General features: G+C 26.5%; 1 protein-coding gene across 1 annotated transcript; it reads right to left on the minus strand.

Moving 5' to 3' along the window:
• Nucleotides 1-11,290: 11,290 nt before the first annotated feature.
• On the minus strand, nt 11,291-12,277 carry LOC107457510 (uncharacterized). The gene has a single exon (XM_016075676.1). The coding sequence runs from the start codon at nt 12,275-12,277 to the stop codon at nt 11,291-11,293; it is 987 nt and encodes a 328-aa protein (XP_015931162.1).
• Between the last annotated feature and the right edge of the window lie 2,539 nt (nt 12,278-14,816).

Here is a 14,816-nt window from a genome sequence, read left to right on the forward strand (position 1 = left end):
ATAATTTGTAAAAATTGTAAAAATGAAATGTCTTTATGATAATTTGTAAAAATTGTAAAAATGAAATGTCTTTATGATAATTTGTAAAAATTGTAAAAATGAAATGTCTTTATGATAATTTGTAAAAATTGTAAAAATGAAATGTCTTTATGATAATTTGTAAAAATTGTAAAAATGAAATGTCTTTATGATAATTTGTAAAATTGTAAAAATGAAATGTCTTTATGATAATTCGTAAAAATTGTAAAAATGAAATGTCTTTATGATAATTTGTAAAAATTGTAAAAATGAAATGTCTTTATGATAATTTGTAAAAATTGTAAAAATGAAATGTCTTTATGATAATTTGTAAAAATTGTAAAAATGAAATGTCTTTATGATAATTTGTAAAAATTGTAAAAATGAAATGTCTTCATGATAATTTGTAAAAATTGTAAAAATGAAATGTCTTTATGATAATTTGTAAAAATGAAATGTCTTCATGATAATTTGTAAAAATTGTAAAAATGAAATGTCTTCATGATAATTTGTAAAAATTGTAAAAATGAAATGTTTTCACGATAATTTGTGAAATGTTTATATTAAAAATTTGCTTATTTTTTTTAAAATAAAACTTTTTTTAAAGTAAAGGTGCAATTATTTCATAATGCTTGGCATGTTTGATTTATTTTACACTCTTTTAAAACCCAATAAAAGTACTATTGTTTTTGGAAATTTAGGAAGAAGGGTAAATTTAATAATTTATTATTTAAATAAATTCTATGATGAGTGGGTTGTAGAAATTCGGTCCAGATGGGATCTACCCATAGTAGAAACGATATGTGATGTTTTGATATGGATAGAACCTCCATTTCAGACAGATATTGTCAAACCTTATTACGCCAAATGTATGATTGTATTTACGAGTCATTTACATTTAAAAATAAACAATATACCTATTATATATCATTTTGTGGGTCCGTACAATTACGAGTCACTCGTGTCAAAGAGGAATGAACACAGGAAAGAAAATTGTATTCTAAAACCCAATTTATTTCATACGGAGCCGTTTGAAGAGTATACCCGAAATGTTTTGATTGATTTAAACGAGTGTCGAGATGATCATGAAGCATTGATTTGTTTTTTGAATGCATTAGAAATCTTAAAAAGGTCTTCCATAGTATATTGGAATGTGAATTATAAAAATGAATTCTCATTTTTACATTATTGTCCAGAAGTGATTCGCTATTTACATTTAGAAAGGTTGTTAAAAAACGCAAGTGTGCGAAGCATTCACGATTCAACATGAATCGTTAAAATTTATATATCTAAAGGGTATATTGAGGGCACTGAAGGTGTTTAGAAAATTCATTCTCCTGCTTGACGTTTGACGAATAACAGTGCTTATAGTTACGTGTATATGACATTCTCTAAGATTTTTAAAAGACAATTTGTTTCTAATAATCTAATAAATAATAAATTCTAATAAACGATGCAATTTGTTTCATTCCCTTTTGATATTGTTCAAAGACTTTGTCAATACCTGAGTAACGTTGATATATTCCACTTAAGTAGTTTAAATAATCAAGAATTAAATTCCAAACTCGTATTTAAGGAAGATGATGAAAAACTTTTAAAAATCTTTTGCAAACATTGTAAACATACAACAGATACAATAGGTTTAAAAAACGTTCAAAAATCCACTAAGAAATGGAAGCTTACGGGATGGTGTTTCTTATGCACCGCTCCCAAGCGTTACCGTACAGTGCGACCCATGTGTTTTACAGAGTATGAAAAGAAATTGAATGTGTGGTGTGCTTACTGTCATCAACATACCGATACAAAGGATTGGACATTGTTAGTTTTATTAATGGGCTCATGTGCAGTCTGCCATCATTTCAAACCTTTTTCAGCTCCTCTTGGAGACATGTTTTTTCCAGGTTATGAGCCAGCGAATCATTTCACTATTGATTTAAAATTTAAATGTTTCAATTGTTACCGTGAGACAGATACATTGAATTTAAAGAACATATTGGTCAGCGATTCAGATGCAAAGAAAGTTTATGCTATAGAAGGATTTTGTTTTATTTGTATTAGCCGGAAATTTCTTATCGTAAATCTCCCTGTAAATTTGATAGATTATGGCCAAAAATTCAATATTTGGTGTACTTATTGTCAATATCACACAGACTCCTATGATTTGAATAGAAAAGAAGATATGTTGATAGGATTTTGTGCCACCTGCCATCTTCTCAAAGAACATATTCCCTTTACACCGAAAAAAAATATGGTTCTCAACGGAATAAAAACATCACAATATTTCAATGGATTGTTATCATGTCTTGTATTTTGCTTGTAAATTGCTTTATAGCATAGAAGTTCTAATAATAAAAATTTAAAGGTAACAATTCTATTTGTTTTTTTTTTAAATCTATTTAAACTATTAAATGTTAGCATTTCAAAAGTGTAATTATACTGTATAATAAAAATTCCCAAAAATCCCTTAAATTTCTTCGTAAATACTAAAGAATAAATTTAAAAAAATAAAATTAGTGTTGAATAATCAAGTGTTAAACAGAAAGACAAAAGATACTTTTTCTTTTTTTTTCTTTTTTTCTTTTTCGGGCGAGTAGAAGGTTAAATATTTAGTGTCTGTCAGAAAATATATTGTTTTCTTAACAATCTTATATTCATCAGCAGATGTTTAATTCAAAAAAATCTACAAATTCTTTTTTAAAATGTGTGATTCGACAAGTAACAAGTATTCTGACGATTCTTTAAAACTGTTAAACGATATAAACAGTCAAGAGAATCACGCTCTTTCTAGTATTGTTATAGAAAAGTTTGAAATTATTCCAACTCAAAGCAAAACGTTGAAAGAGGGAAAGTTAGTGCCCAAAGGCTATGAAACAGTGACAATGGAAAAATGGAAAGTATCATCAAATGAATTTAATGTTTCCACCAAAGCAGATTCTTCATCTACTGCATCCAAAAATTCGCGTCTCATCATAGGTAGTCACACAAATGTGATGAACTCTGAAACAGGTCAAGTCTATTATTTAACCAATGTCCTGAAAGAAAATATTTACAAAGCCTTGTTTTATGACTTTCTGCATACCTATGTAAAAGAGTTTGAAGTGGGTTATATTTTTGTGGAAAAATTATTCATGATACCATATGAAGCGATACAAAAACAGTTGATTCACATTCAATTTACGTTTACAGAAAGACCAGGAATGAATGGTTTAAAATTGTTTACTACCTTGCTCATGGATGACAAGTTGAATGTCACTCATAAATTTAATTCTAATATTTCTGAAAGTAAATAAAATATTAATTAATGCGCATTAACATGGGATGCTTACCCATTATAATTAATAATAAATGCTTCATAATTTATGTATTTTGTTATTAAATGTAAATAAAATATTTAATCTAGAATGATGACTATTGAATATATAAAATATAATCTACACTCAATATCTTCTATAAAATGTTTTAATAGTTACTAAAAAATAATAGTAAATATTTAATTTAAAATGTTGACTATTGAGTATATAAATTTGACTATTAAATACATAAAATATATAATTTGCATTCAATATCTTCTATAAAATATTTTAATAGTTACTAAAGATTAGATTTTGAATTTTCATAATTGAAAGTTTGAAAAATTAACACTTTGAAAAACTGACATTTATTAATAATGTTGATATATTGGTATTATACTTTTTAACCTGTAGGAGTCTAATTATATTCTTGAAATTTTATAAGCGAGAGTTTAAAAATTCCAGATTTTGAAAAACTTACATTTACTAATGTTTACATATTGGTATAATTTATTAATAATGTTCATATATTAATAATTTTGATACATTAATAATGTTCATATATTAATAATTTTGATATATTAATAATGTTCATATATTAATAATTTTGATACATTAATAATGTTCATATATTAATAATTTTGAAACATTAATAATGTTCATATATTAATAATTTTGATACATTAATAATTTTGATACATTAATAATTTTGATACATTAATAATGTTCATATATTAATAATTTTGATACATTAATAATGTTCATATATTAATAATTTTGATACATTAATAATGTTCATATATTAATAATTTTGATACATTAATAATGTTCATATATTAATAATTTTGATACATTAATAATGTTCATATATTAATAATTTTGATTAAATTTAATGTTAATATATAGGTATTGTAACATCTGCTATTTTCTAAATATTATTTTTATTTGACAAGTCTTTCAGGAGCTACATATAAATAGTTGTGAAATCTATTACATTTTAAAATGTGATCAACAGTTACCCAAGTCAAATGATTATTCACAATCAAGGTAAAGAAATAGAGCAATTCAATCTTTGTAATTTCAAACATGGTATTATTTTCTTTGGGGCAAGCAAAGTCTCTTGCTATTTCTTCCAGCGCTTTAGAAATTTCATAATGATTTTGTGGATCAATGATTAAGTCGCCATTAAATGATAAAATGAGAGGTATTATTAATTTTTTAGTATTGAGAAAATACAAAAAACCGTATTTGAATTGATTTCTGAGCAGTTCCATAATGTATTTTTTGGCTAATTTGACAGCTTGAGAATCGGTTACCAGTGACCACGTAACATAACTCGTAAAAGGTTTAAATTTGTGAAATTTTATGAATTTCGACACATCTATATCATTTCTAAACACATCAATGAGATGATCTACTGGTGTTTTTAATTTTAATACGCTTTCAATATCAATCATCTTACTTAAAAACACTTCCCGTTAAGTATTTTAAGTATCTTAAGATGATTGATATTGTTAACGTATTAAAATTAAAAAACACTAGTGGACCATCTCATTAATGCGTAAGTATTTTTCATCATTTTATTACTAAGATGATTGATATTGTTAAACGTATTAAAATTAAAAAACACTAGTGGACCATCTCATTAATGCGTAAGTATTTTTCATCATTTTATTACTAAGATGATTGATATTGTTAAACGTATTAAAATTAAAAAACACTAGTGGACCATGTGTAAGTATTTTTGCCATTTTATTCTTAAGATGATTTATATTGTTAACGTATTAAAATTAAAAAACACTAGTGGACCATGTGTAAGTATTTTTGCCATTTATTATTAAGATGAATGATTAATATTGTTAAAGTATTAAAATTAAAAAACACTAATGAACCATTTCATTGACGTGTAAATATTTTTCAACATTTTGTTTTTAAGATCTATTATTAACTAAAAATATTAATCGTGTACGAAAACTATAAAATTTTAAAAAGAAAAATTCCCACAATCAAAACAGCAAAACCGATCAAGAAATATCTCACCCATTCTACTGAGGTAAATGCAGATATGAGTGATTGACCAGCCCCTTTTGAAAGAGCAGCAAGAGCTTGTTGTGGAGTGGTCTTTTTACATTGCATTCGTTGATTTGGTAGGCAGGTGTGAAAAGTACAATCACAATTTCGACAACAAGATTTTTCCTTTTTTTCATCATAATTTTCACATTGATCGTCTAAAAAGGTAAATTGTGTAACTTCAGGTAGATAGTTGGTTAAATACAGATTACAGCAGCTGAGTTGTGGAATTTTACCAATGAGCGTGTCTCCTTCGTGCAAGAAACAGCCTGAATTTTCAATGATATAGTCTTGTACCGCATCGACACCGAGTGCAATGCCTACAGCAGCACCCGTTCCCAAAGCGACACGTTTGACAGTAATTTTAGGGATAAATTTAGAAACCTTTGCATTTTTTTTCATAAATTTAGTTAAAGTATCCAATTTGGTGCCTCTTTTGAGAGCATATTTGCTGCTGTGTTTAAAAATTTTGGCCACACTTTTAATTTGAACCATAATAATTCTTCTTTTCTTTCATTAAATATTGGACAGTTTATTTCAAAACTTTTTTAATTATTCATTGTTTCATAATCAATAAGTAATATTGAATGAGTAATATTTGATAGTCAGTATTCATCAAACATTAAAAAATACTTAATTAAACAATAAATATTAATCATTATTTTGTATATTAAAAATATTAATCATCATTTTGTAATTTATAAATATTATTTATTATCTTGTAATTTATAAGTATTAATCATTGTCTTGTAATTTATAAGTATTAATCATTGTCTTGTAATTTATAAGTATTAATCATTGTCTTGTAATTTATAAGTATTAATCATTGTCTTGTAATTTATAAGTATTAATCATTGTCTTGTAATTTATAAGTATTAATCATTGTCTTGTAATTTATAAGTATTAATCATTGTCTTGTAATTTATAAGTATTAATCATTGTCTTGTAATTTATAAGTATTAATCATTGTCTTGTAATTTATAAGTATTAATCATTGTCTTGTAATTTATAAGTATTAATCATTGTCTTGTAATTTATAAGTATTAATCATTGTCTTGTAATTTATAAGTATTAATCATTGTCTTGTAATTTATAAGTATTAATCATTGTCTTCTAATCCATGAATATTAATCATTATCTAGTAATTTATAAGTATTAATCATTGTCTTCTAATCCATGAATATTAATCATTGTCTTGTAATTTATAAATATTAATCATTATCTAGTAATTTATAAATATTAATCATTATCTAGTTATTTATAAATATTAATCATTATCTTGTAATTTAAAAATATTAATAATTATCTTGTAATTTAAAAATATTAATAATTATCTTGTAATTTATAAATATTAATTCAATGAATTATATTTAATAAATGATATTTAAGTCGATTATTAAACGTTGAATAGCTGACATTGAAAATAATAGATTAAATGACATCATAATCTGACGTCATGATCTTGTAACATTTATAAACTCTATCCGAAAAACAGCTGATTCATTTCAATGAATTATTTAAAACTAAAACGTTGAATTTAAAGAGCTAATGATGTATATATTGTCTCTCGACGTAACCCTCGAATCTTTAAACCCCACCCGTTCTTCACCTCCCGATATCGTCATAGGTACTAATGAAATTGAAGTATGTATGATAAAGTATTCCTGGGAACTTGTTGCTTATAATAGTGAAGAGAAAGTGTTTCAAACGTTTCAAGTGGATTTTCATCCGAACGAATCTACCTCTCAAGCGGTAAACACTGTCTATTCCTTTATCCCGAAAGAAACACGTCACATTATCATTAGTGATCTTTATGTCAACACCAGTTTATGCAATTCGTTAAAACACGTTTTTCCAAACCTAGTTATTCTGTCCGATGAAACTTTGTCAGATAATATTGCTTTTCCAACTATTATGAGTATTCCTTATTCAAAAATTTTTGCTCTTTGTTTATCCCAAATGATCGATCCTTTCTTTTATACTCCTGAAACAAATATATCCAATAAACTGCTTCAACTTCCACCTGTGATGCCTTCTCTGACAGAAATTTGCTCATCGAATGTGGTTCGTATACTGAAAGATTACAACCTTATCAATAGTTTGGAAGTACCAGAGTGTTTGAAATCACAAATGAAAAATAGATTTATTCGACAAAACTTTTACTATCGCGATCGACCAACGTTATATCTTATTGCTCACATGTTGAACTATAGTCATCTCCAAAGAGAATTATCTTGCGTTTGTGACGATATATATGATTTGGTTAATATGAATCCAGTTGAAACTATAAATCGCTTTGAAGAAAATTATACTGTGCTTAAAGGTGAATACAATCTCGTTGCAAATGATAGTATTTGTTTCAGAATCTTACTCACGACTTTTGCGACATATAAAAATTCTGAATGCTGGGAACTTTCTTTTTTTTCAGAAGATAATCATTATGATAAACTCTCAAACATTTTACATTTCGAAAAATTTATAGGTATAATTCAACTGAATAGAGACTTTTTTACGGATGTCATAACCATCGACAGTCAAACAGTGGTAAAGAAATGTACTGTAGACTCAATATTTGCTACGGCAATCGATCAATATGAAAGAATGGCCATTGTGGAACTGGAAGTCCCTATTTTTAGGAAAGGTAAAAATATTTGTATCAATATGTCAGAAAATTTTGAAATGACTTTTCGTGCTCGATCTATTTTGTATGTGTCACAATTGTTTCCCTTTTTTAATAGATGATTTGAAATAATAAATGATTAAAATTTTACCATTAGTTGAGAGTCTCAGAAATGTGCTTTTTGAAAGTTTTCCAAACATTGGAAATTATTTAATCAAACATTGGAAATTATTTAATGTTTGATAATCCATGAATATTATTTAATGTTTGATAATCCATGAATATTATTTAATGTTTGATAATCCATGAATATTATTTAATGTTTGATAATCCATAAATATTATTTAATGTTTAATAATCCATGAATATTATTTAATGTTTGATAATCCATAAATATTATTTAATGTTTAATAATCCATAAATATTATTTAATGTTTGATAATCCATGAATATTATTTAATGTTTGATAATCCATGAATATTATTTAATGTTTGATAATCCATAAATATTATTTAATGTTTGATAATCCATGAATATTATTTAATGTTTGATAATCCATGAATATTATTTAATGTTTAATAATCCATGAATATTATTTAATGAATCATTTGAAATTAAAACGTTGAATATTTGACATTGAAAATATTAGATTAAATGGCATCATCATCTGACGTCATGATTTTGCGACATTTGTAAACTCCATCCAGAAAAAACAGTTGATTCATTTAAATAAATCATTTGAAATAAAAACGTTGAATGGTTGACATTGAGAATATTAGATTAAATGACATCATCTACTGACGTCATGATCTTGCGCCATTTATAAACTCCATCCGGAAAAAAACAGTTGATTCATTTCAATGAATTGTTTAAAATTAAAACGTTGATGAATTTAAGGAGCGAATGATGTATATATTATTTCTCGACGTTATCCACCAATGTTTAGCACGCACCTATTCTTCACCCCCCGATATCATCATAAAGATGAATAAAATCAAACGATGGATAGTAAAATCTTACTGGAAACTTATTGTTTACAATAGTGAAGAGAAAGTGTTTCGAACGTTTCAAGTAAAGTTTTATCGAGACAAATCTACCTCCCAAGTGGTAAACAGTGTCTATTCCTTTATCCCGAAAGAAGCACGTCACATTATCATTAGTGATCTTTATGTCAACACTAGTTTATGCAATTCTTTAAAACACGTTTTTCCAAACCTGGTTATTCTGTCCGATGGAACCTTGTCAAATAATGCTGCTTTTCCAACTGCAATGTCTCTTCCTGATTCAAAAATTTTTATGCTGTGTTTATCTCAAATGATCGATCCTTTCTTTTATACTCCTGAAACAAATATATCCAATAAACTGCTTCAACTTCCACCTGTGATGCCTTCTCTGACAGAAATTTGCTCATCGAATGTGGTTCGTATACTGAAAGATTACAACCTTATCAATAGTTTGGAAGTACCAGAGTGTTTGAAATCACAAATGAAAAATAGATTTATTCAACAAAACTTTTACTATCGCGATCGACCAACGTTATATCTTATTGCTCACATGTTGAACTATAGTCATCTCCAAAGAGAATTATCTTGCGTTTGTGACGATATATATGATTTGGTTAATATGAATCCAGTTGAAACTATAAATCGCTTTGAAGAAAATTATACTGTGCTTAATGGTGCATACAGTCTCCTTGCAAATGATAGTATTTGTTTTAGAATCTTACTCACGACTTTTGCAACATATAAAAATTCTGAATGCTGGGAACTTTCTTTTTTTTCAGAAGATAATCATTATGATAAACTCTCAAACATTTTACATTTCGATAAATTTATAGGTATAATTCAACTGAATAGAGACTTTTTTACGGATGTCATAACCATCGACAGTCAAACAGTGGTAAAGAAATGTACTGTAGACTCAATATTTGCTACGGCAATCGATCAAAAGGAAAAAATGGCCATTGTGGAACTGGAAGTACCTATTTTTAGGGAAGGTAAAAATATTTGTATCAATATGTCAGAAAATTTTGAAATGACTTTTCGTGCTCGATCTATTTTGTATGTGTCACAATTGTTTCCCTTTTTTAATAGATGATTTGATATAATAAATGATTAAAATTTTTACTATTTGAGTCATTATTTTTATTTCTTAAAAATGCTGCTAGTAAAATCTCCATTATTTTATTTCTTCAGTATTTCTAGTTTCTTAAAATATTTAACCAAAGCAGAGATGTCAACTTTCTCCGGACAGCAAATATACATTTTAAAGTGGTAGTTTATCAATTGCGATTCTTGGTTTAATAAACTCATTTCAATAGATTTTAATCCACCACTATTTCTTAATAATTTGTAGGCTTATAAAATTCCCCACTTTATGGTACTTGTAGTAGTATTTAATTATTTTAGTTAGTTTCCAAGTGAAGTAGTATTTAATTATTTTGGTTAGTTTCCAAGTGAAGTAGTATTTAATTATTTTGGTTAGTTTCCAAGTGAAGTATTATTTAATTATTTTGGTGTTAGTTTCCAAGTGAAGTAGTATTTAATTATTTTGGTGTTAGTTTCCAAGTGAAGTAGTATTTAATTATTTTGGTGTTAGTTTCCAAGTGAAGTAGTATTTAATTAATAAAATTAATTAAATTTACTTCAAAAATTAATTAATAAAAATTAATTTTTTGAAATTGAAAATGTTCTTATACTTTTGATGCCAAAGTTTTTTCCATAAAATATTTTATATTCTAAACATGTTGACAGTATTTTTCTTTTGAAATTGAAATTGTTCTTAAACTTTTGATGCCAAAGTTTTTCCATAAAATATTTTATATTCTAAACATGTTGACAGTATTTTTCTTTTGAAATTGAAATTGTTCTTAAACTTTTGATGCCAAAGTTTTCCCATAAAATATTTTATATTTCAAACATGTTGACAGTATTTTTCTTTTGAAATTGAAATTGTTCTTAAATTTTTTATGTAATAAGATGGAAAAAGAAATCATGTATTGTATTTTATTTTTTTGCAATAAGATGTATGAAGTTAACATGTATAGATTTTATTTTATGTATCGTGCATGTCTCTTTTTTCAATTGACATTTCTTCAAAGCATCAATTGAAAAATAAGTGTAATTTATTTCTTTATATGTATAACAGTAAAAATAATTCTACGTTAAATAAAATTATATTAAATATTTTTCATTAAATATACAAATTTGATTCAATAAGTATTTAAACTAATAATATAGACACATAAATAGTAATCATTTAAATATAGTTATAACATTCATTGCCAAATATTTCAAATACTGACTTTCACTTTTAATGGTTTATATTTTCTATGAAGATAGGGATATCCAACTAATCTTTTTATTAAATCCGTCACTTGTAAATTGTCTAGATCCATTGTTGGGCAGTGTTTACCAAATGATATTGGTAATTTACTAATCACTTTGACTTTGTGAGGTAAATGATTACACGTTCGTTTCGCTTCGAAATATTTTATTCTTTTCTTGAGTTGCAATTTGCTAGCGAGATTGACTGGTGTCATACACACATATGGAGTACATTGAATAGAACATTTATTATTTTTTTGAGGTCCTATTTCTTGATGGATCGTTCGACTGTCCCACAACACTAGTGAACCAGCAGGAGCTTCTACACAAATATCGGAGTTTTTTTCCAAACGATCAATATAAAATTGTTTTTGTGGAGGAGTTAACAAGCACCAATCTGACTTGTGTTTAATTTGAAAAGTCTCTTGAAAAGCTTGGTGCAGTGCATGACTTTTTCTCAAAAATCGAAAGGTTGCATCGCCCTTGTGGACGGGATAGAGATTAACTAATCCTTGTACACATTCAAATCCGTTACGTTGAAAATTTTGATCAGTATGAAACCATTCTTTGTTGTGATGACAGCTGTGCTTGTTAAATTTTTGCGGTAAAGAAATACTGATACCATCAAAACTAGTTAATAGGTGCTCGGTATGCCAAATACGAATAAATTCTTCTATCACATTAGGATGTTGACGAATAGTCCAAGACAGTGGATTATGTCCAAAATCCCCATATTGAAACAACCTGCCCTGTTTGGGACAAAGTTTAAAAATAGAGACGTAGGTAGAGGGATCATTTTGAACAATGGGTTTATTTAAGTGTTGGGTTTTATTATGAAGCCAAGTCCACATGGTATTTTGAAGGGTTGAAATTTCTTTCAATGTTAATACATTTTCAATCACTTTTACCCCGTCTGTTTCCAAAGTAAAATCCCTACAGTTGAAATAATGCATGTTTGAAGAATGAGATCTTTTGTACACCAATAAAATATAATCGAAATATTTGAAGAATGAGATCTTTTGTGAGGCAATATAATCCAAATTTACAAAAGAAAAAAGGAAAATATTTACAAATGCGTATAATGGATTGTGGAGAATTAAATATAATATTCTACAAAAAAAAAAGAAAATGCAAAATAAAAAGAGACTAAGAAATTTAGAATTTGAAACAAAAGAACTAGAGGGTTTTTACGTTACCTCTAAATTAGTAAATCATAGTTTTTTAAATTGTTATTTTCGTATAAAAAAATGAGCATGATTATAAATTCAAAATTCAAGAAGTACCTACAGTGTTTTAAATTGTCATTTTTGAGCAAGAAAAAGCGACCAAGACTAAAGGTTTTATCAATTTATGTTTTATTTTGACACCTTTACTTCATTTCTAACTAAGGAAAGTTTTTTATTCAAAACAATGCAAAAACAATCAAAATTTCACAAGTTCTTAAGATAAATAACATTAATTATAAGATTAATAAAAACAAAAGAAACATTATAGAGATAATAAATAATAATAAGAAGAAGAAATTATTTTGTTTACTGAAAATGTACAATGGAAAAATCCAGTATGTGTAAAAAATATATTAGTTTTGAACAAAAGAAACATTATAGAGATAATAAATGATAATAATAATAAGAAATTATTTTGTTTACTGAAAATGTACAATTGAAAATCCTGTATACGTAAAAAATACATTAGTTTTGAACAAAAGAAACATTATAGAGATAATAAATGATAATAATAATAAGAAATTATTATGTTTACTGAAAATGTACAATGGAAAATCCTGTATACATAAAAAATACATTAGTTTTGAACAAAAGAAACATTATAGAGATAATAATGATGATAAGAATAAGAAATTATTATGTTTACTGAAAATGTACAATGGAAAATCCTGTATACTTAAAAAATACATTAGTTTTGAACAAAAGAAACATTATAGAGATAATAATGATGATAAGAAGAAGAAATTATTACGTTAAAGAACAATCTAGTGTGTTTGATTCATTAATTTGGAACAAAGGAATCATGGTTTTTAAGACGATTGCATGAATCACAACGTCCGTTCACTGTCCATCTTGCTCTTTTCCATTCATAAGTATGTGTGCGTCGGCGACAATAAACGCACCACAAGTTGAATTGTTGGTTATAATTCGATATATCTAATGGCTGACTTAAAATTTCTTCTTTATATCCTATACATAGAAAACAAAATCCATATAAATGCCATGAAACTGATTGGGTGTGGGATCTTTCTACCAGTTTTAAACCTATTGTATCTGTTATACGGAAACAAGTCTGACAGTTAAATTTTAAATCGATTGGAAAATTATTCGAAGCTCTCCGTTTAATTGCAATCGTATCGTCTCGTAAAGGAGCAAAATGACGTTTGGGATAATAGCAGGTTACACAAATACCTCCTATTAGGGATTTGGCTGCAAACGTAAACAATTTCCAATCGTTTGTTTCAGTATGTTGCCTACAGTGGGCACACCACAGATTCCATTTTTTTTCATAGATTGTAAAACATATCGGTCTTTTTGTGTTACAGTATTTAGGTGCATTGCATAAAAAGCACCATCCTGTGAGTGACCATGTTTGATGGGATTCTTTTATATTTTTTAAACCTAATGTATCTGTAGGTAGTTTGCAAGTATTGCAAAATATTTTCATTTCATTTTCGTCGTCTTCCTTAAAGATGTGCTTTGAATTTAAAAGCATATCAAAACCATTCTCTAAACAACTCAAATTGTAAATGTCATCATTACTCAAATAGCCACAAATGTTTTCAATAACTTCAAATGGAAGAGACTGCATGACGAGACAAATATTTAATGTTAAACAATTCCTATTCAGCAAAGATTAACGATTTGAAAGTTGACAGATGATAAAAAAAAAGAAAAATGAAAAATTTGTTTCGTATTTATTAATTTTTAATAATTATTATTCAAATTGCTTATCCAAACATTCTTTTTAAAGTCTTCGCTGCTACAAAGAAAAAATTATTTCCTTACTTATTAATTTTTTAATATATATTGGTCAAATTGCTTATCCAAACATTCTTTTTAATGTCTTCGCTGCTACAAAGAAAAAATTATTTCCTTACTTATTAATTTTTTAATATATATTGGTCAAATTGCTTATCCAAACATTCTTTTTAATGTCTTCGCTGCTACAAAGAAAAAATTATTTCCTTACTTATTAATTTTTTAATATATATTGGTCAAATTGCTTATCCAAACATTCTTTTTAATGTCTTCGCTGCTACAAAGAAAAAATTATTTCCTTACTTATTAATTTTTTAATATATATTGGTCAAATTGCTTATCCAAACATTCTTTTTAATGTCTTCGCTGCTACAAAGAAAAAATTATTTCCTTACTTATTAATTTTTTAATATATATTGGTCAAATTGTTTATCCAAACATTTTTCTAAAGTTCTTGTTGTCATAGAGCTTGCCCTCCTGTCTTTTTCTATATGTGTTTACGATA

Source organism: Parasteatoda tepidariorum, unplaced genomic scaffold, assembly GCF_982258835.1.
Source record: "Parasteatoda tepidariorum strain Cologne lab strain unplaced genomic scaffold, Ptep-v5.0 scaffold_79, whole genome shotgun sequence".
In the NCBI taxonomy this organism is placed as follows: Eukaryota; Metazoa; Arthropoda; class Arachnida; order Araneae; family Theridiidae; genus Parasteatoda; species Parasteatoda tepidariorum.